This window comes from Dendropsophus ebraccatus, chromosome 6 (genome assembly GCF_027789765.1).
Source record: "Dendropsophus ebraccatus isolate aDenEbr1 chromosome 6, aDenEbr1.pat, whole genome shotgun sequence".
NCBI lineage: Eukaryota > Metazoa > Chordata > Amphibia > Anura > Hylidae > Dendropsophus > Dendropsophus ebraccatus.
In genome coordinates this window covers 103,810,968-103,834,715 of record NC_091459.1, presented here as the reverse complement: position 1 = coordinate 103,834,715, position 23,748 = coordinate 103,810,968, and the positions used below count along the sequence as shown (strand labels likewise).

Here is a 23,748-nt window from a genome sequence, read left to right as displayed (position 1 = left end):
GTGAAAATAACTGGACAGCGCCACCATCAGTGATTGGCTGAGTGGGCTGTCACTGTTAAGACAAGTCTGTCTCGGAAGTGGAGGCGGGGTCCCAAAGATGCCGTAGGAGGACCCCTGGGGAGCTCAGTTGAACAAACGATTGTCTGGTTGACAATTATTTCACAGAGGCAGTGGTACACATTTTTGCCCATAACAGGGTTAAAGTTGTTCAAACTGGCCATACAATATCAATGATAACGGGTGAAGGACCATTTCCAACATGGCTGATTCCTATTCGTGGATAACAGTCTTTCATCAGTCGGCCAAAAACAATCCACAGATTGTGTTATCTAGCCCTTTTTTATACATTTAATTAAGTAAGGACAATATTACACGTTCTGAATATGCTGCAGATTTTATGTTGCGGATTCCATGCAGCATTCAACTATATTGATTTACAAAGCATGAAATCCACTAGATTTCAATAGTGTGTGAACATAGCCTTTCTGTGTTTTTAATTCACTCCTGGTTTAGGTTGAAAAATACCGAGCAAAAATCCTGTGTGGGAATTTAGCCTAAGGGTACAAACCCACTTGAGGTATTTGCTGCGTGAATCAGTCTTAAAAATAAGCAGGCAAAAATGCAGGTTGGCTTTATACAATTGTTCTGCGTTAAAATCCGCAATTGCGTATTTTTAAAGCGTGAAGCTACATGCGTTTTTCGCACAGGTTGTTAACAACTGATGCTTTGCTAACAACAAGCAATTGCGTATTTTAACGCAGAACAATTGTATAAAGCCAACCTGCGTTTTGCCTGCTTATTTTTAAGACTGATTCACGCAGCAAATACGTCAAGTGGGTTTGTACCCTAATAATGTATTTTACTGTTTTTAGTATTAACCCAAAAGTGGGAAAAAAAAACTTCTAAATCTAACAATATTGAACTTCTTTAAGATTAAACAATGAAATCATTACTTCCCCAATCTCTAAATATAGCACAGGAGAGGCAGGCTTTACCAGAACTATTTACTTAGGTATTAATACACAAAGGAGACACTGTGCCCACTGGAACCTTTCCCAGCATGTGTCACTTTGTTGTCTTCTCAATGCCATTTACTGTGTCCTTGTATATCTAGGTTTTCCAGAACTCCCTAGGGCTTCATCTAAATTCTTCAGCTACTGGTATCCAAATGCCGAACCATTAGACTCGAGCTCATAACTCATCCCTACCAATGGTTAGAATGAGGCAAAAGTGTATGGATGAGTGCTTCTCTCAGCAAGAGTGAAGCGCTCAGCCACGTTTCTCCAAGCTCATTCTATCGGTGGTCAACTGAACACCCAGACACAACTGATCACAGACAGCATTCTGAAGGTCCTATGATGATCCTATTTTGTATGAAATGCCACAAAAAGGCAAAAAGCAACTTGGAACCCGTCTCTTTTTTTGTCAAGGAGGAGTGGACATGGTCACATCTAGTCATACTCGATGTGCCCGCTTCTCTCTCAGACTCTGCTTGACAACCAGAGTGCAGGGAGAAGCCTTGAACTCGGGCTCTAAACCAACCAATGTCAATGATGGTTACCAGACAATTCGGTACTTTATATACTAACTGTATATAACCGTATGCCAGCATTCATTTATCTGCCTTGAGTTTCTAGTCAAACAAGAGTAAGGCTGCATTCACATGTTCAGTATTTTTCATGGTCCGTGAATGTAGTCTGCTAGCTACCTCTGTGATCCGTGCAAAACTGTCCGTAATGCCATCCGTTTTGCATCTCTGTCCTTGTTTTTCACGTATCCGTTAAAGGCATTTTAAACAACATTGATTACATCACATCCGAGTTTTTTACAGATGAACACAGATGTCACATTCGTTACCATCCGTGAAAAACACGGATCTCATCAATTTCTATGGGGAATCTGTGCTGTGCTTCCGTTGCGAGTTATGACACGTCCTATTTTTAAATGGAATGAACTGGAGATCAGTGAAAACACTGAACATGTGAATAGCCGAATACAAAGCAATGGGCTATAAATTTGTCTGTGCGCACGGACAACTCAGAGCTCACAGTTTTTCAAAATTATGACTTGGTTTAAGAGCATTGCTTTGGTTTAAGAGCTCCCTGTACTGGATAGGAGCGCGAGTGGAGGAGAGATATGGTCTACAGCCCTGTACTCTGACCCAGGAAGTCTCCCTCACCTTCCAAATCATAGCAGATCCACTTAAGGCTGGGGCTTACATCAGGGGACAGGACTGTGGGGGTAATCTCTCCATAGCTGTAACCCCTCTATCCCCAGACAGAGAGTGCTGCATGTATGTGCTCACATCTGCCCTGCTCATTCCTTCATGCTCCCTTCAGTCTGTCAGCCCTTGTGTTTCCCATCCTCTCCATTACTGTACATTAACTTATAATATCACATATTCTGCTGTTTGTTTCTTTTACATGCTATTCAGAATAAAAAAATCATTATTTTTGGGGTGTGGAACCAATTGTCTACATTTCTATGATTTCTTAGGGGAAAATTTGCCTTGGTTTAAGAGTGATTTGGATTACAAGCGCAGCCCCGGAACGAATTATGCTCGTAATCCAAGGCATCACTGTACTTTCTTTACACAAAACGTAAATCTGAAAAATAACTAAACATAAAAACCTATAAATGTAGAATAGTTATTCAGGTTCAGCTGTGGTCTGACGTCTGGTAAGAAGGTCTACAATTAGCTTGATATTTATAGTCTGCAAGACTGCAAAGAATGCCCTGTTACATATTATTACGTGTGCTACAACTCTGCTATTAACCCACATCCTGCCCTCTAGAGCATTGCTCTGCTAACCACATGGCCAGTGACATACAGAAGGTGTGTAACCAGAAGGTTTAAAAATAGCAATAAAGCTGCTCCCTTATTGTTAGATTCCTTTACCATCAGGGCCAGAGAAGTGTGAAAGAAATGTCACATACACGCTCTATTTTACCGGATAGATAACCAACCCGACAAACCACAGACAAGGCTGTAAGTTGTTTGGCCGGCATTCTCGCCACCCCTAACTGGACATACAGCCTTGTGGCCACTCCAGATCAATGGGTGATAAAATACAAATAACTTTATTTATACATAGCAAAATGCCAAAAGTTATTGGGGTTTATCACCTATTGAGCTGGAGATAGTACTGCTTCTTCTTTTGTGTACCAAGACCCTGGTGTCCAGGGGGACTTCTCACAAGCTCATATAGTGATACATGAATCAGGAGATTGTGTCTTCTTGAAGATTTGGTGTGCTGACCTCTACCTATGAACTTTCATTATGCATAAGATAGTTAGAGGGTCTGCCAACAAAATCAACTAGGTGTATGTGGTCTGGTTAAAGAGAAGTTGTATCACTTTCATGCTGCCCGAACCACAAGACATTTGGGCACTTCCCAGCAGCTTCTGAAAGACTGAAAGATCTGTCCCTGCTTGGGTATAGGTAAAAATGAAGGCTGGCAGGGTGAAGCCACCACACCAGAGACCATCCTAATGACTGAGAGCTTAAAATGAGTAGTTCAGCAAAAAAAATATTATTATTATTATTATTATTATTATTCTAATAATAATAATAATTTCAAATCAACTGGTGCCAGAGATTTGGAACTTACTTCTACTCAAGCCTTTCAGAACTTATCAATTGCTGTATGTCCTGCTGTATGACCCAATCGCTGCGAAATCCATTCTGCTGCCAGAAATTCAGGTATCCATAGATACAACCATGCCGGGTTGGTACTGTGCACAAACCCCATTCTGATGCAATAGGGCTTGTGCATAGAAACAACAAGGTGTGGTCCTATCCATGTATACCAGATACCATGGATTTCATGCTGAATCTGGGTTAACGTACATAATGACAGGTACGCTTTAAATCCCAAGAAGTATCACCAAGCTGCTGCATGCACGCCTCCAACTTTTGCCTTTCCTGCCTTCATTGAAATACAGGTCTGACTGATGGCCAGATATTGCCGATAATTGCTTGGTGTAATAAGGCCTTTATATATGCCTATTTTAGGCCACTGGTGGTAATAGGTTATCAGATACCTTAATGTTTAATAGCGTTATCTTTGAGGAAAATAAATACATCCTTTATGATCTATTTCTATCCCTAAGTTGTTAGGAGAGAGTCTGGCAGCCACCATGGACATAACATGGCCAGCAGCATCAGGACCTGGAGCACACATTCTTGTAATAAATGTGAAATCGAGTCAAGAGAGAAAGAAAAACTACAGAAATAAATAGCAAAAACTTGATTATTGATAGTAATAATAGACCTGTATAGTTCACTAAGACACCAAGAAAATACATCTAAATGGGCTATCTCAAGATGTAAATGTATTGGATTGGTGACAAGAATCTAATCATCATGGGCAAAGCGCTGGATCCACCACTGTCCACGAGAATGGGGGTCCTTTGTCTTCTGACTTGAATGAAGAGGCGGTTGTGCCTGTACCGCCCAATTTACTTCTAATAGGTCTGTCGGAATAGTAGCCAAGTATAGCAGACTCCCATTCTTGTACTCAGTGGGGTTCCCAGAGGAGGGATAGGTGATAAATTATTATCTTGGGATCACCTCTTTAAAAAGCTAATTCCATATAGATAGAATGTGCCATCACCTTGTTATTATTGGGAGTTTGACCTCTGGGACCTCCAAATGAAGTGGGCTACATGACTAGTTTAACACCAGCATACTGTTTTCTCAGTTTCCTGCACAATGGGTGGCTGGGATCTGAGCTGAAGCATAGCCCCATTCATGTGAACCCTTAACCTTGGTAAAGGCATTCAAAAGCCATATAACCCTATAATACTATGCCCACAATACAGCTACACCGCAGATAAAAGGTAGTACCATACAGTCAGGGACACTTACTGTGAAACTGTTGTTGAGGTTTTTGGTACTTGACTCTGCAACACTGGCATCTGTTATGTCAATCTCCTCAAATATGATTGACTGTAAAAAAGGAGAAGAAACGTGAGTTTAGTATGTAACATTGATGAAAGATATGGAAACTGAATGCTGACACGTCAGATCTCTGCCACGTCTGTTACATGTATCTGCTCAACACTTCAACAACTTCTAATACGCCTTTTTATGGCAGCCATTAAAGGGGTTTTCCAAGCAAACTTTAATGATAACCCATTCTCAGAAAAGGTCACAAATATTAGATAGGTGGTTACCGACCCCCAGCATTCCTGCTGATCAGCTGCTTCCCATGGCCGGTCATGGTCAGTAGTGGCCATGCTGGGGTTACTGCAGCTCAAGGCTTAGTTGAACTGGAGTTACCCAGGCTACTACACAAGGTACGGTGCCATCTGCTTCCAGCTTCGCTCACCGTGCATGCCAGCACTGTAGCTATATGAAACATTTGTATTGTGGTGTGATGGTGTCTTGTCCTGATAAATGTTTGCCTGGAATATAATTTTGAAGGGGTATGCTTTTATGATACTATAGAATTGTATGCATGGTTTTCCTGGTCTGCCTCCGTTGTCTTGACTGTGAGAATCAAATGGTTAAAGAGGATAATATTTGTGGCTGCTGTAAAAATAAAAAGTAAACAGACAAACTTAAGCTAGGTTCACACAGCGTTTTTGCAATCAGTTTTTTTCATCCGTTTTGATCCGTTTTTCCATTGACTTCCATTGTAAAAGAAACGGATCAAAAAAACTGATCCGTTTTTTTTTAACGGACACAAAAGTAGTGTCAGCTACGTTTTTGCGTTCGTAAAAAAAAAACAGATCCGTTTTGATCCTTTTTTTTACAATGGAAGTCAATGGAAAAACAGATCAAAACGGATGGACACAAATGTATCAGTTTTTTTTCCCTGCAGCTGCCATTCTGTTTTAGGAATCCAAGTACAGTCCCCCCTTCCCCCCTAGTTAACTGATCAGTAAGCTCGCTGTTCCCATAAGGTTTGGCTGTCAATGCATAATGGGAAATGTAGTTTTACATAGGGCTGAATGTTCCCCACCACTGTGTTATGGCATACTAAGGATAGCTGAGGAGTGTGGGATCTGTAGGACGGATGGGGGTTCTACCACTAAGATTAACAGCACTCTTGTGATCAATGGTGGTCCCACCAACTAGACCCGTTAATGTATCGAAGAGGAATCTATGCGTTCAACCATCTGAGGCAGAAAAGAGGCTTACTACAGTGTGTCATGGGGAATTACCAGCATTTAATATTAAAAGGTAACTCATTTCAAACAATTTCCCTCCATCCCTTAAACATATTTAAATCTCTTTATTTAAAAAAAAAAATAACTTCTTAACCCAGAAAAAAACAGCCCTACAATCTTTATTCACAAGGTATCATCATGATCATCATAGGCAGCAGCAGAAGTTCAGTGTTTTATGAAACCCCTTCCTTGCAGCTTTTTTTTTTTTTTTTTTTTGGCTCCCATCGTACCTTACACACCCTGTGCATCAAGAACCGAATTCTCCCCCACAGGTTACCTAGGGTAATGTACTGTATGTCATTTCCCTGGCACAGTGCCAGTTTGCCCACTCCAGTGTACTTTCATCAGCACTACTGTATGTCATGGCACAGCTAAAAGGAATAAGTGCTGTCCTGTGACTGGCCACAGAGACTGTTTAGTTGTAAGTACTAATGGCAAACAACCCTGCTCTGGCCCTTTCCCCTGTTAAGAAAAATAGTTATTTAATAAAATAGAGTGCAACATCTTTGGGAGGGAAATTCAGCATTTTTTAAGGAAAAAAAAAGTATTAAGCATACAGATGACCCTTATCCATATGTCAACTGGAACAAAGAATTGGCCACTTTGCAGAGTGGTGTAAAACACAGTAACCCAGCGGGCACATACACTGGCTCCAGCCTTTATAATACAGATTTCTTCTACCATCTGCAGCAGTGTGCTTCCTCTTTATTAGATTACTTTCTGCACACAATGCTATAATTGTACCTAGTGTATTTTTTGTCTTTGTTATTAACTCTTTGGTCTGGGGAGTGTTTCACATGTCCCTGCTGACCTTACACATTGCTTCTTTGATGGGTTTTAACTGCTGAACACTATGCCACTTTTACTGTATGTTTTGCCCACATTTATTACTGATGAGTTTAATGGGTGAACACTATGACACTTTTAGAGTGTTTTTTTACTTTTTTTTTATTTATCACTGCTGCTGCTGCTGCCCTGAGGATGTTTGGCCTGTACACTGCTGCATTACTCATGCATTGTATGTTTATATTGATAATTATAGTCTATAAATAAAACAATGGGCAATGTTACTGTCCCCTTATTCTCTATAGGTGTCAATGAGCTGGGTACTTTTGGCAGATTTGCAGCCTGACAGTTTAAAGGCATGGTATCACTTTAATGTTGTTTATCTTACAGACACCAGACGGCCGCGTCATCAGCCACTGAGCCGCGATTGGCCGAGCACAGTTATGCTCAGCCAATCGCGGCTGAGCAGCTGATGACGCGGCCGGCACTCGGGAAGATCGTAGGTGTTCGGGCTGGCCGGCCGAAGATGACGTTTGGCACAAGATGGCGGACGCGTGTCGGCACGGATCAGGTATGTATAATGCACTACACTTCCGGGTACATGGGTGGGGGTGGTGGGACACGGGGAAGGGGGCCATTCACAGACATAACATACATTACAAAGTTGTATAACTTTGTAATGTGTGTTATTCTGTGAATAATTTTTTACCGCCGCACTACCCCTTTAATAGATTGTTCTTTGCAGTCCTGCTCTGCTTTATTCTGTGTGTACTGTCCATGGTTTCAAGTTCTTTTCTTTATTCCTATCCATAGTAGCTGGACCTTGGAAACAGATTTATCTCAGAAGGCACTCTAGGAAGTGGTTAATTTTGCTTATTTGCCGCACAACGTATGACACCGGCCTTTCTGAGTTACAGAACGGCCACAGTCAGTGAAGTTTATCGCGGCTGGTACTGCAGATAGACTTCATTTTTATGGAGCCGCACTTTTCATTGTGTGCACTGTCAGGGTTGTGCGGCCGCTATTTAATGAATTGCGGCCGCACAAAACTGACATGTCAGTTTTCGTTGCGGCCACTAGGGATCCTGGCCGGAGCGTATACTATGTGTATTCACTCCGGCTGGGATTCCATAGACTGCAGCACAATGTAAATTTTCTATCAATGACAGCCGTTGTTGCAAATCGGCAACAACGACTGTGAATAATAAAAAATGTACATTGTGTGAGTTTAAAGAGGTACTCCAAAAAAAATGTTTTTAAAGCAACTGGTGTCAGAAAGTAAGGCTAGGTTCACACCGCGTTTCTGCAGTCTGTTTAACGTATCTGTTTAATGGGAAAAAAAGACGTAAAAACAGATGCAATTGTGTGCATTCATTTTGATCCGTTTTCAATTGACTTCCTTATAAATTAAGCTAATCAAAAGAGATTTGTTTTTTCTTTAAACTTTTTTAGCCTACACAAAAATGCGGTTGACCATGTTTGTGTACAATAAAAGTGACCATTTAAAAATGGAATGTATACACAGCCTTATACAAAATTGTAAATAATTTCTATTAAAAAAAAAAAAATAATCAGCTTTCCAGTACTTTGCAGCTAATGTACACAGACCGCTTATTGGCCGAAAAAACATCTTTTTAGGCGGTTCTCGTTGGAAGTAATTGCCCTATTTAAAATGGTCCTTACTTACATTTTAAAGGCTGCGTTCACACTACGTATATTTCAGTCAGTATTGTAGCCAAAACCAGGAGTGGATTAAAAACACAGAAAGGCTCTGTTCACACAATGTTGAAATTGAGTGGATGGCCGCCATTTAATGGCAAATATTTGCTGTTATTTTAGAACAACGGCTGTTATATTGAAATAATGGCAGTTATTTACTGTTATATGGCGGCCATCCACTCAATTTCACCATTGTGTGAACAGATCCTTTCTGTGTTTTCAGTCCACTCCTGGTTTTGGTTGCAATACTGACTGAAATATACGTAGTGTGAACGCAGCCTAAGACAGATTTGCCTCAGAACATAGGGTGACAACTAGAGATGAGCGAACCGGGTTCGGGTTCGAGTCCATCCGAACCCGAACTTTCGGCATTTGATTAGCAGTGGCTGCTGAACTTGGATAAAGCTCTAAGGTTGTCTGGAAAACACGGATACAGCCAATGACTATATCCATGATTTCCACATAGCCTTAGGGCTTTATCCAAGTTCAGCAGCCACCGCTAATCAAATGCCAAAAGTTCGGGTTCGGATGGACTCGAGCATGCTCGAGGTTCGCTCATCTCTAATAATAACCTTTGTGAAAACCACAATGACAGCCATATGGGTTGTCGGTAAGTCATGTATTCTCCACCTCCTTGAACAAATTACTAAAATAAACTTAGAACATAAAGTCCATGTCAGCTTATTAATATTATGTCAAAAAGAGGTCAGCCATGTACTTGGCTTGCAAGCATTTCTTCCTAACCCTTCCCCCCTTTCACATTTCACCTTTGCAGTCTTGGCATAGTAGAGAGTTCGGCCTCGTAATTTGAAGTAACGTCTCCTCCATCGTTGAAAGGAACTTGTCTGCTTTTGTAGGTGACCTTCTTTCACAATAGCCTATAAAAGTCAAGAAGGCATGGTAAGAACTCAATGTTCTGCATATTATTTTACGTTTTCTTATTGTACCTGGCACTGACTACCACTCATGTCTTTTCCATAGTACAAGAGGCAAATCTACAACCTGGTAAAGCAAAAAGTATAAAAGAAATCACCTGGATGTCCACCGGCTCACCTGTATTCACCTGTCTGGAACGGGATGGAAACTGATTTCCCTACGACAATGCTGCTTATCACAACTGATAAGGGAATAATTCTGATACCGACATTATAATAAAGAAACACTAAAACCAGTGCTCCAATTCAAAGGTTCAGTTGAAGCCTTAGGGCCCAATTCCACAGGACGATTATCGTTCGCATAATCATTAGCGATAGACGATCCAAATGACCACTATTGCGAACGACTTGAAATTGTTCATCTATTTACATCATGGGTCTCAAACTCAATGTACCCGGGGGCCGCTGGAGGTAGAGTCTGGGTGAGGCTGGGCCGCATCAGGTTTTCCACAAGAAGGGGACTGGGGGGTGACACAGGGGACTGGGGGGAGGAGAGGGTGACACAGGGGACTGGGGGGAGCAGGGGGGGGGGGTGACACAGGGGACTGGGGATGACAGAGGGGACTGGGGGGAGCAGGGGTGACAGAGGGGAGCTGGGGGGTGACAGAGGGGCCTGGGGGGAGCAGGGTGGTGACACAGGGGACTGGGGGGAGCAGGGGGGTGACACAGGGGACTGGGGGTGACAAAGGGGACTGGGGGTCTCTGAAAGGGGACTGGGGGGAGCAGGGGGTGACACAGGGGACTGGAGGTCTCTGAGAGGGGACTGGGGGTGACACAGGGGACTGGGGGTGACACAGGGGACTGGGAGTCTCTGAGAGGGGACTGGGGGTCACTGAGAGGGGACTGGGCGGAGCGGGGCACACACCCCTCCTCCTCCTCCTCTCACCCCGGCACCGGTGCTCTCCTCTCAGCGGCACATGCAGCTCCTCGATCTCTGGAGGAGGAGGCCGTGGGGACTGCAGGGTAAGGTGATCGCATCGCTGCAAGCCCTGGGGCTGTAAAGCAGGATCGGGGGTCTGCAATGCATCCCCCGATCCTGCTGAACAGCCCCAGGACTTGCAGCGATGCGATAACCTTGCAGACCCCGCGGCCTCCTCTTTCAGAGACCGGGGAGCTGCATGTGCCGCAGGGACGCTAGGGGGCGGCGGCTCTGCTAGGTGGCTGTAGGCCCCTGCACCGCTCACCTGCCCCGCACCGCTGCCGCACACCTCCCCTCCCACCACCGCCGCTGCCGCCCACTTCTGTCGTCTTCGGGAGGCCGGCCGAACAGCTGCAGCCGTCCCTGATGCCGGCTCCCCTCTGCCGTGTCATCAGCTGCTCAGCCGCGATTGGCTGAGCATAAAGTTAAGCTTAGCCAATCGCTGAGCAGCTGATGAGGGCCGCACTTACAGGAAAGCTACCTGGGGGCCACAAACTAGTGTCCCGAGGGCCGCAGTTGGCCAGCGGGCCGCGAGTTTGAGACCCCTGATTTACATGGAACGATAATCGTTACTTATGAACGTTCTTGCGTTCGTCTTGTCGTCGCTATTGCTTTCGTCACTACTGCGAACGACCGAATGACATCTTATTCAATGTGAACGAGCAACGATAAAAATAGGTCCAGGTCTTATTGAATGATCAACGATTTCTCGTTCGGTCGTTAATCGTTAACTGCTATTCAACCGAACAATTATAGTTTAGATTCAAATGACTTAACGATAATCGTCCCGTGGAATAGGGCCCTTAGGCTAGGTTACTACGTTTAGTAGTTTTTTTAAGACTGTATATGATGTCTGCAATCATCTGCAATAAATTCAACCGTAATGCATCCATAATCCGTATTCTTTGCGGATCAGCAAAGAAGAAGGTGATTGTTAAATAATTGGAAATGGTTTAAAAATGATTGCCTATCTGTACAATACAGACATTTCATACATAAAAATTACAGAACCACAAACGTTTACGGATGGTCTCAGACTTCTATGGGACAATGTGTGCCTCAATTAGCCTTAAAGGGAACCTGTCACCCCTCCGTGCCGGAGCAGAGCCCGGCTGACCCCACGCTAGAGTCCCTTATACTTACCCCGGAGAACGAAGTCCCGCTCCTGGAGCCGCTCCCGCTGCCGAGATATCACCGTCGGAAGCCCGGCACACGCGCGTATCAGAGATGAGTCCGACGCTTATAGAGAATGACGGCTTCATTCATTCTCCATGATTCGTGCGTGCTGGGCTTCCGATGGGGATATTTCGTCAGCGGGAGCGGCTCCAGGAGCGGGACTTCGTTCTCTGGGGTAAGTATAAGGGTCTCTAGAGTGGGGTCGGCCGGGCTCTACCCCGCCACAGGGAGTGACATATTCCCTTTAAAATAATACACGTATTTAGGCTATGTTACCACGGCGGGATTTTAGTCCATCTAGTAATGATGCCGGCTGCAAATATAATCATATACATTATTTGCAGCTGTCATTGTCAATATACACCCTTCATTCCGTGCTAAAATCCTGTAGTAGGAACATAGCCTTGAAGAGGTATTAAGAGGTAGAATAACCTACCTACTATCCAGAGAATAAAGAATATGTGTCAAGAGAGCTGCTGACCCCAGCATTCAGAACCCCTGTTATCTGACACATCCTATGGGTAGGGGATAAGTTATTTTACTTGGAATACCCCTATAAATAATGGCACTAGAGATGAGCGAACCGGGTCCATCCGAACCCGAACGTTTGGTATTTGAAGCTGTAAGGTTGTCTGGAAAACATGAATACAGCCAATGACTATATCCATATTTTCCACATAGCCTTAGGGCTTTATCCAACTTCAGCAGCCACCGCTAATCAAGTGCCGAAAGTTCGGGTTCGGATGGACTCAAGCATGCTCCAGGTTCGCTCATCTCTAAATGGCACTTATTACTGAAGGTGTTTTTTTTTTTATAAGAAACCTTTATGGCTTGCTCCTTAGGTTCACACCACATTCAGGTAGTACGATGCCAATATACATTATACAGGGAGATGTGCGGCACATAACAATAATTTATACGACCACACAAAAGACTCACTCAATGAACTAACATTTACTTGTTGATCAGCTTATTTAGAATTATCGGGTAAATGAGCGTTCCTAGAAAGACTCATTATCAATAATCAGCCATGTATAAGGGCCCTTGGGTAGCGTTCACAATGGAGGAAGGTTTATAGTCTTACAGTAAGAATTTCTTATGTTGCCCATAGCAACCAATCACCTCTCAGATTTTAAATATGAATGAGCTTTGGTAAAATGAAAGCTGGGCTGCGATTGGTCGCTATGGGCACCAACAAACATTCTTACGGCTTGGTAAATCTCCCCAAAATGTTTATGCTTAGTGTATACATTTTATATCTATGAAACGGGGCAAAAACATATACGTTAAACAGATGCTAAAAATACATTGTGTTGTATACCGTACAGCAGAATGGGTTTCCAACTAACGTACATTATTATTATTTTTTTTAAATGCATTGTTACGTATATGTTTTTTGCAGTATATAATAGTGCAGTTGTCTACTTCTTTGTATACTGCAAAATGAAATGTAATGAATCTGAATGGATCATTTTGTGAGGTGAGAAATGTACAGAGGTGACCCGTCCTGTGGTGAAGTGACCCTTTAAGGGACATTATTCTGCATATGTCGTATCGCTCAGACATCTCGAAGACAAAAACACGGAGGACCAGAAGACTTTTTATATTACAGGCGATCGTCTCCCTTCCACCCCCTTCTCCATATGTGCCATCCACCACAGACTCTTCACTTGGCTGTCCAAGGCAGAAGCTTTGCCCGTGTGTCCTCAATAAGAAACGCCGTCATCTGTCCGGCTGTAACAACAAACATGGTCCCCGGGATGACTATGACAGCAAACAATCTTGTCTTAATGCCCCGACAACAAACATCCTCAGCTTGACAACACCCACTCGCTGCCGTTCCTGACAACACTTTCTCCGCAGCTTTTCCTGTCAGAATTCATTCACTGTCTGTTCCTGAGAACACCCACTCGCTGTCTGCGGCTGCCAGTCCCCTCACAGCGTCCTCATCCACCTGGCTTATATATGAGCAGATCTATGGCTGTTCCCGAGTGTCTCCCCCCCCCCCCCATAAGCCTTGTGTCCCTGTCATGTCCTTCCCACCCCCTCAGGCCTCTGTATCCCATCTAGATATGACACAAACCATTCTGGAACAAGTAATGCACATCCCGCAGCACATTTCCCAGGACATATTTTACAGCACTGAAGTAAACAAATGACACTGTGCGCTCCTCGCATGTTCCTTCCTCTATTTGGATAAGTGTCCTGACCACAGATCTACAAAAATCACACGTAAGACTGAGATCTGCCCAACCCAACCCAGCGACCTTTGCAATCCCCTCCAAACCTGATCTACAGGAAGGCGGCAATCGCCCTTCACATGACACAGAACCAATATGAAATGAAAAAATTTCTTCAGCGTTCCAGTAAGGGCATGTTCACACAGCTAACATCTGCACAGATTTCTTCAAACAAATCATCACTCTGTCATTCTCATCTTCCTGGCCTCCAGCAGGGGGCGACATGCACAAGTGTAGTGAAAGCCGCGGATTCAATAGCTGTCATTATAAAGACAAGTCTCTATAGGGAAATCTTTTTGGGTTTATCAAACAATATGTTGGGAACAGTTCTCCAATATGATTTTATTATAGAAACTGCTCATTTTATTATCAGTATATTACTACAGCAATTGCTTATGATTTGTAAAGGGAATATAAGCTGTCTTGTACTGGAATTACCAGAAAGATGAATAAATGATAGAGGGAAAAAAAAAATTCCTTAGTGTAGGGACCCATGTGTATCAGATACCGGCACGAGGTACATGGGGCAGTATGGCTTGATCAATTCATACACAAAATTCTGATGTGTTTTTTATTTAGCCTAGCGGCACTAGTATCAGCCATAGGTGTGAGGTGCAGCACTCTGTTTCTTCCCTGAACCATATATATATATATATGATTAAATAAACCGGGATGAGATAGATGTAGATAGATAAATGGGAGACTGATATAAAGGGACTTATTCCAGATGGGCGTCAACCCTCCGCATTATGTCAGAAGTGTGAACCATTTGGTGCACAAATCTGTTCTCATCTCATCTCGATCAGATATAACAAACAACTTTTACCAATCTGCTTTGTTTTTCTACTCACAGAAAGGGAAATACTTCTCTATGCTGCTATGGCCTAGGCCATTTGCTTTAGCACAAATTATTACAAGATAATGCTATGCTCACACACAGTATTGTGATCAGTATTTTGCAGCCAAAACTAGTGGAATGAAATCACAGAAAAGGCTCTGTTCTCACAATTTTGAAATGGATGAGTGGATGGCCGTCATTTAATGGCAAATAATTACAGTTATTTTAAAACAGCAGCGGTTATTTGTCATTAAATGGCGACCATCCACTCAATTTCAACAGTGTGTGAACAACTGTGTTTTGGTTGCAAAATACGGAGCAAAAATACTGTGTGGGAACACAGCCTAAAGGGGTTTTCTGCAACACATTTATTGATAATCCTCAGGACCAACATTATCAGATTGCACAGCTCTGTACACTGTGTAGTGGCCATTATGGGTCACCACTACTCTTTTCACAATGAATTGAAAGGGAAGGTATGTGCAGTAACCCACCATGGCCAGTACATAATGTACGGCACTGTCTCCTTCTAGCTCTGTCCTATGTATTAAAGCGCAGTGGCTCTGGTAAACTAGCTGATGGGAAGGGGTCTGACCACTGAGACGTCCATCAATCATGAGGGCAGAGGTGAAGTGTCATCCAGAATTAACAGAGCACATTCCACTCTATGGGGCTTCCAAACATTCAGAAGTACTGAGCACAGCATTGTTCCCATAGAGAATGAATGGAGCGCTGGATGCCGACCAAAATACATGTGAACCCAGCCTTTGGCCTCATGAGCTGTACACATGAAGTTGCATATGGGCACATAGGGTGGCTCTGTAGCAGCTCGGGGTCTGTCAGGTTCCATCGGTGGCAGACAGGTCGGCTCCGTTTGCCGCTGCTCAACAGAATCTGCATTGAGGGCCCGAAGGTTTCCATTATGGTGTTTGTTCATGACATTTTTCATTCTTGCTTGGTGCTTATTATGGTGCATGAAACAAACATTTTCTCCATAGGTCTCTATTAAAAATGTTGTTTAGTTGCAGCTACATGATAGTCTTCATTGCAAATGTTCTATCTAGAAAGTTAATTTTGCATTCAGGAAAAAAATTGTAAAGGTGTCCATAGCCTATAAAATTGTCACCTGCAAGTATCAGCTGGAAGTAAAACAAAGTATCCTCTCCTCTAAATTCACTGCCACCCTGCAGTCATGACAATTACATATTAAGGTAATCCCTGGCTATAATGGTTACATACCCTATATGCATAGACTGTTAGATCCATGGTTCGCATGGATGATGTGCAAGACGTCATCATTGCAGCCCAAAGGAAACACTGATGGCTTCGGGGACTTCGGGGTTGAGTTTGTTCTATTTTAGGCTGATGTCGGCTCTTGCACAATTTTCTAAACATCCTGGACAACCCTTTTTCAACATAAGGAATGGGGAAACTATGGCCCTTCAGCTGTTGCAAAGCTACAATTCCCATCCTGCCTGGACAGCCAAAGCTTTAGTCAAGCATGATGGGAATAGTAGTTTTGCAACAGCTGGAGGGCTGCAGGGTCCCCATCTCTGATAAACATCCTTATTATGTGAACAGCCCCCTTGGGCCACATTATCACATACCTGGGACCAAAGTTCGCTGTACCTGAGGAATATCACTCCTCTATAACTACTCCTCCCTATTACCTGTATCTCTCCCACTAATATAGAAGGAAATACAGGTAATAAATATGGCCAACAACATACAGAGATGGATATAAACCATATATAATCTACTCCTCCTTTCTTGCAGTATCTAGCATAGCATTTCTTCAATAAGGTCCTTCACCTTATGTCCACTATTGATTGACAGACATAATGCACACCTCAGATTAGGGCTGGGCGATATGGCCAAAAAATAAAATCTCGATTTTTAAAAATTTTTGGACGATTCTCGATTTAAATCTCGATTTTTTTATTTTTGCTAAATAAATAGGACATTTTTCTCCCTGCAGCATCAGATACGATTTTATTGACGTTTGCGACAACTATATTGTTTCCCAGTGTAGCAGTGCTCCTCCCGTTCCCCTATGTAGTAGACAAACACATTGTGTGCCCCATATAAGTAGTTTTCCCAAATATGTGCCCTATGTACTCTGTGCCCCCATATAGTATAGGCGATCTTCTTTGTGCCTTCATCTAGGTAGGGAGTAGTAGTGAGGGTATAGTGGATAAGGGGTGTAATAGTACAGGTAAAGATGAGGAGTGTGGTAGTAGTACAGGTATAGATGATGGGTGTAGTAGTACTACTGAGGGGGTATGGGGTGGACTGGGGGTCACTGAGTGGGTATGGGGCAGGCTGGGGGTCACTGAGGGGTATGAAGCAGGCTAAGGGTCACTGAGGGGTATGGGGCAGGCTGGGGGTCACTGAGGGGTATGAGGCAGGCTGGGGGTCACTGAGGGGTATGGGGCAGGCTGGGGGTCACTGAGGAGTATGGGGCAGGCTGGGGGTCACTGAGGGGTATGGGGCAGGCTGGGGGTCACGAGGCAGGCTGGGGGTCACTGAGGGGTATGAGGCAGGCTGGGGGTCACTGAGGGGTATGAGGCAGGCTGGGGGTCACTGAGGGGTATGGGGCAGGCTGGGGGTCACTGAGGGGTATGAGGCAGGCTGGGGGTCACTGAGGGGTATGGGGCAGACTGGGGGTCACTGAGGGGTATGGGGCAGGCTAAGGGTCACTGAGGGGTATGGGGCAGGCTGGGGGTCACTGAGGGGTATGGGGCAGGCTGGGGGTCACTGAGGGATATGGGGCAGCTGAGGGGACACTGAGGGGGTATGGGGCAGCTGAGGGGGTATGGGGCAGCTGAGGGGACACTGAGGGGGTATGGGGCAGCTGAGGGGACACTGAGGGGGTATGGGGCAGCTGAGGGGACACTGAGGGGGTATGGGGCAGCTGAGGGGACACTGAGGGGGTATGGGGCAGCTGAGGGGGACTAGGCAGGCGTGGTAAAGTGTCAGGACTGCGCGGTGAGGTGCAGGGCCGGCAGTCAGGAGAGATGTGGTACCGGCGGCTCCAGCCTCTTCACAGAGCCGCGGCTGACCTCTCCCGCCCCTTACACGTTAGTGCCGCGCTGAGCTGCGTCCCGCTCTCTTCCTGTCACACGTGCAGGTCCCGTTCTGTGGAGGAGGCGGCAGGGATCGCAGCAGAAGGAGAGAACGTCGCTGCGGGTCCTGGAGCTGTACAGCGGGCAGCGACGTTCTCTCCTTCTGCTGCGATCCCTGCCGCCTCCTCCACAGAACAGGACCTGCACGTGTGACAGGAAGAGAGCGGGACGCAGCTCAGCGCGGCACTAACGTGTAAGGGCGGGAGAGGTCAGCCGCGGCTCTGTGAAGAGGCTGGAGCCGCCGATACCACATCTCTCCTGACCGCCGGCCCTGCACCTCACCGCGCCGTCCTGCAACTCTCTCCGGACCCGACACTTTACCGCGCCGCCCGCAATGATTTTTTGTGAAAATCGAATTTACGATTTTCACAAAAAATCAAATCGATTCTAACTGTCTGGGCGATTAATCGAATTAATTCGATTAATCGCCCAGCCCTACCTCAGATTTTTAGTTCCTTTACACCATGGGTCTCCAAACTGCGACCCTACAGCTGGCTGTTGCAAAACTACAATTCCCATCATGCCTGGACAGCCAAATCCAAAGCTTTAGCTGTCCGGGCATGATGGGAGTTGTGGTTTGGCAACAGCTGGAGGGCCGCAGTTTGGAGACCCATGCTTACACCCTCCTTCTCTTTCAGCAGCATATCCTATGTATAGCACACATGGCACAGACAGGCAAGTCCCAGCCACAGGTTCACCATCTGTTATGGATTAACCCTGTATTGTAGATTGCCAGTGACTGATGGGATCTGTCACCGTACAAGAAAAAGAAGGTTTGGCACCTGCTTACCCACCAGAAGTAGAGAATAACAGATAATATGGTATTAGCGGTATTGTATAAACTCTATGGGGGCCAAAAAGATCAATGATTAGGGTGGGTCAGCTACAGTGGGCAATGTGGGGCCTGTAACTAAATTATCTGTAGGAGTCTCACTTACATTACAGCCAATACATACAACTACTTATATTGCTGCAGCTGAAAGCAAGGGTGACCCAAATGCGGGAGAGGAGCTGTAGGGGAAGCATTGGGGGTTCTTTAGCACCCATCAGTTATAGAGCTATAGATCATCACTGACTGCTATAGTATGGTGTCCTATAGGGTGTATGTAGCATCCATCGCTAGACCATCACTGACTGCTTTAGTATGGTGTCCTATAGGGTGTATGTAGCATCCATCGCTAGACCATCACTGACTGCTTTAGTATGGTGTCCTATAGGGTGTATGTAGCATCCATCGCTGGGTCACTGACTGCTATAGTATGGTATCCTATAGGGTGTATGTGGTATCCATCAGTTATAGAGCTATAGATCATCACTGACTGCTATAGTATGGTATCCTATAGGGTGTATGTAGCATCCATCGCTGGGTCACTGACTGCTATAGTATGGTGTCCTATAGGGTATATGTAGCATCCATCAGTTATAGAGCTATAGATCATCACTAACTGCTATAGTATGGTATCCTATAGGGTGTATGTAGCATCCATCGCTAGACCATCACTGACTGCTATAGTATGGTGTCCTATAGGGTGTATGTAGCATCCATCGCTAGACCATCACTGACTGCTATAGTATGGTGTCCTATAGGGTGTATGTAGCATCCATCGCTAGACCATCACTGACTGCTATAGTATGGTATCCTATAGGGTGTATGTAGCATCCATCACTAGACCATCACTGACTGCTTTAGTATGGTGTCCTATAGGGTGTATGTAGCATCCATCGCTGGGTCACTGACTGCTATAGTATGGTATCCTATAGGGTGTATGTAGTATCCATCAGTTATAGAGCTATAGATCATCACTGACTGCTATAGTATGGTATCCTATAGGGTGTATGTAGCATCCATCGCTAGACCATCACTGACTGCTATAGTACAGTGTCCTATAGGGTGTATGCAGCATCAATCAGTTATAGAGCTATAGATCATCACTGACTGCTATAGTATGGTGTCCTATAGGGTGTATGTAGCATCCATCGCTGGGTCACTGACTGCTAAAGTATGGTGTCCTATAGGGTGTATGTAGCATCCATCGCTGGGTCACTGACTGCTATAGTATGGTGTCCTATAGGGTGTATGTAGCATCCATCGCTGGGTCACTGACTGCTATAGTATAGTGTCCTATAGGCTGTATGTAGCATCCATCGCTGGGTCACTGACTGCTATAGTATGGTGTCCTATAGGGTGTATGTAGCATCCATCGCTGGGTCACTGACTGCTATAGTATGGTGTCCTATAGGGTGTATGTAGCATCCATCGCTGGGTCACTGACTGCTATAGTATGGTGTCCTATAGGGTGTATGTAGCATCCATCGCTGGGTCACTGACTGCTATAGTATGGTGTCCTACAGGGCTATAATGTGCTATAAGGGTGTATTTACTAGTCATCATGGCAAAGCTGCAGAATTATAGCAATACACGTGACAGTCTGTCTAATCCCTGAGACATGTTCCTAGACTACTTCTCATACAGACTGCCCCTATGACCCTATAGACATTTCTATATTATTCTTACAATAAATGTTTGACTGAATAGCCAACTGGGTGTTACCAGCCGCCCCTCCCCCACCAAGCTGGCCAAGTCATTCACTTCTAGTAAAACAACAGGGGGACGGAATATCCCATAGATTGAAGGAAAATGCTCCAGAATTGTTATTTTGTAGGGATACATGAATTTACTAAAACAGTGGGGCCGGAGAGGCCACAGGTCTTCTTTCAGGCACTACTATCACTGGACATGACAAAAGTTATTGATCGGACCAGGTCTCCCTCCTGAGATCCTGCGGTGTGTGTGTGTGTGTCTTCTAGGCTGTTAAATAAATCCGACTTTATTGCTTCATTACAGTCTATGGAGTGAAAGAGTGGGATGTTCTGGCAGCCAGAGAGTGGAGGGCACCCCATACTGTCATCTGCTGTATCTTGGGATTGCAGTGGGTCTCGGAAGTAAGACCCGATGTGATCAGGAACTTCTGACACTACCGATGACATGTTTCTCCAAATGACAATGACACAACATACGGGGCAACTCTCGGAGCACCATACAATATCACAGCTTCCCTAAAGAGGAAGCAATGTCCCAGCCACTTATTGTATGCGGCCATGCATAGCTTCTCCAGTCATACAGTGGTCAAAGAAATGTACAGCCATCTCTCCACCAAGAACACAGCTCTGGTAATACACTAAAAGGGTCTGTCATTAAAAATAAACAAACTGTCATGTCAAAAGTCTGATTGGTCAGGATCTGGAAACCCTGTCTGAAGGAGCCAGGAGAAGAGCGTTGCTGTGCACTTCACTCCCTGTGATCTCAGCTTATATGCAGGAGGCAGGACACATTATAAGAGGCTTGTCTCATGCAGTGTACCAGAGAGTGAAGAGCATAGCTGGGCGCTTCTACTAGCACTTTCTATTAATCATGGGGGTCTGAACACTCGGTAAGTGACTGATCAAACGTTCTGACATGTCTCTGTAACATGTCCTAAGTGTTTACTAATGGCACCATACATCACAGACATCTAATGGTCCAGCTGTGTACAAGTATAGTGTATAGGCTGCGGATTCTACACTGTGCATCTCATCTATATATAGTATATATGCTGTGGGTGACCTATACAAAATATATCTAGCATATATGCTACGTGTGATCTATATCTAGTATATATACTATGTGTGAGCTATATTATATATATAGTATATATGCTGTGTGTGATCCATATTATATATAGAATATAGTATATATGCTATGTAGTATATATGCTATGTGTAATCTATATATAGAATATAGTATATATATATGCTATGTGTGATCTATATAATATATCTAGTATACATGCTATGTGTGATCTATATAATATATCTAGTATACATGCTATGTGTGATCTATATAATATATCTAGTATACATGCTATGTGTGATCTATATAATATATCTAGTATACATGCTATGTGTGATCTATATAATATATCTAGTATACATGCTATGTGTGATCTATATAATATATCTAGTATACATGCTATGTGTGATCTATATAATATATCTAGTATACATGCTATGTGTGATCTATATAATATATCTAGTATACATGCTATGTGTGAGCTATATAATATATCTAGTATACATGCTATGTGTGATCTATATAATATATCTAGTATACATGCTATGTGTGTACATGAAGCAGGGGCTCAGGATGAGCAGTATATACTCCCCAGCTATATGTCCTCTCTACACAGGACACTGCACCATTGTGAGGTTATGCTGTACAGCACCGCTGAGGGGGATGGTGCTATATACAATAGTATCAGGTATAGAAATGGTTAATGCTGGGAGCCAGGTATCAGGATTAGCTGTGGGCATGAGGGTCTGGCAGGCAGGCAGGCAGCTGTCTCTGGCAGGCAGGCAGCTGTCACTGGCACAGGCTGCCCATGATCCCACTGACACCCAGTATAATGATATCCCACTGGTCACAGACTACAACTCCCAGCATGCCAAGCTGACATATGTCATGCAGTGCATGCTGGGAGTTGTAGTTCCTGTGTATGGAGGCAGCAGAGCACTCTCTCAGCTCTCCCGTGCCCCCTCTGCATGTCTCACAGAGCCCCGGCTGTCTCTTGCACTCACATCCATGCTGTCCCGTGGAGCTCCTCTTCTGGGCTCTGACCCGCCGGTGACCCGGTCCCGGTTATGGGGACCCCCCGGCCCCGCAGCACTCTCCATGGCCTCTCGGCTGTCTGTGTCCCCTCTCTCTGATCTGGAGGATGTCTCCAGGCAGTCCCAGCTGTCTCTCTCTGTCCGTCTCTTACCTTCCTCCTGATCTGGCCTGATGTAGACACTTTCCGGCGCAGTTTCTGTGGTTCGGGTTCCGGCTCACTATCCGATGACTCCTCGGCCGGGACCCCGGGAGCCGTCGCAGCCAGGGAGGCCGCCATCACTACCAAAAGCCGGGGACATGGACACAGGGCCAGCTACAGGGGACCGGGATCCTCTATGGGAAGCAGCGCCATCTGCGGGTGGCAGCTGAGACTCAGCCACAGCGCCATCTGCTGTTCACTTGGAGTAATTGCTGTGAGAAAAAGGAACCAAAGCTCCCATGATGCTGTGCGCGACTGTGGCATCTTCCTTCTCTTGGCAGGAATGCGGCGTTTTAGACAAATGGAGTTTTCTGTCCATTACAAATAAAGTTTGTTGACAATAGCGCAGTAATAAGCACAGACAGCCATCCCATAACAGTTGGAGTGTAACAGCTAAAATAAAACACCCCCTATCCTGCCTAGATGGCCTTATGGTGCTTTTAGACGGAACGATTATCGTTCGAATTTGCGCGATAACGATCGGATTCGAACTATAATCGTACATGTAAACGCTGCGGACGAGCGAGAAATCGTTCATTTTGATCTTACAACATGTTCTTAAATCGTCGTTCGTAAAAAATTCGCAGATTGTTCCATCTAAACAGTCATTCACCGATTTAACCTATGTGCGAGATAGGCTTAAGCGATCGCAAAACGATTTTTCCGTACGATGTATCGTTCCCCCTAAACGCTGATCGTTATAAAAAACACATCGTTCATTCAAAATCGTTAATCGGGCGAATTATCGCTCCGTGTAAAAGTACTATATGGCTGGGTTCACACTACGTATATTTCAGTCAGTATTGTGGTCCTCATATTGCAACCAAAACCAGGAGTGGATTGAAAACACAGAAAGGCTCTGTTCACACAATGGTGAAATTGAGTGGATGGCCGCCATTTTATGGCAAATATTTGCTGTTATTTTAAAACAACGGCCGTTGTATTGAAATAATGGCCGTTATTTACTGTTATATGGCGGCCATCCACTC

At 44.6% G+C, this 23,748-nt stretch overlaps 1 protein-coding gene and 1 long non-coding RNA gene across 2 annotated transcripts in view; one reads left to right on the top strand and one right to left on the bottom strand.

Moving 5' to 3' along the window:
- DGKD (diacylglycerol kinase delta) overlaps positions 1-22,911 on the bottom strand; it is a 65,417-nt gene extending 42,506 nt beyond the window's left edge. Inside the window, exons 1-3 of the mRNA XM_069975470.1 lie at positions 22,712-22,911; positions 9,450-9,560; positions 4,871-4,951 (exon numbers count right to left, since the gene is read on the bottom strand). Of these exons, the coding sequence (XP_069831571.1) occupies positions 4,871-4,951; positions 9,450-9,560; positions 22,712-22,837 (318 nt within the window). The 5' untranslated portion in view covers positions 22,838-22,911. The remainder of the gene's footprint in view (positions 1-4,870; positions 4,952-9,449; positions 9,561-22,711) is intronic.
- On the top strand, positions 7,437-10,040 carry LOC138795841 (uncharacterized). The gene is made up of 3 exons (XR_011363676.1): positions 7,437-7,534; positions 9,458-9,582; positions 9,664-10,040. It is a non-coding gene; the product is annotated as an uncharacterized lncRNA (long non-coding RNA).
- Positions 22,912-23,748: the final 837 nt, after the last annotated feature.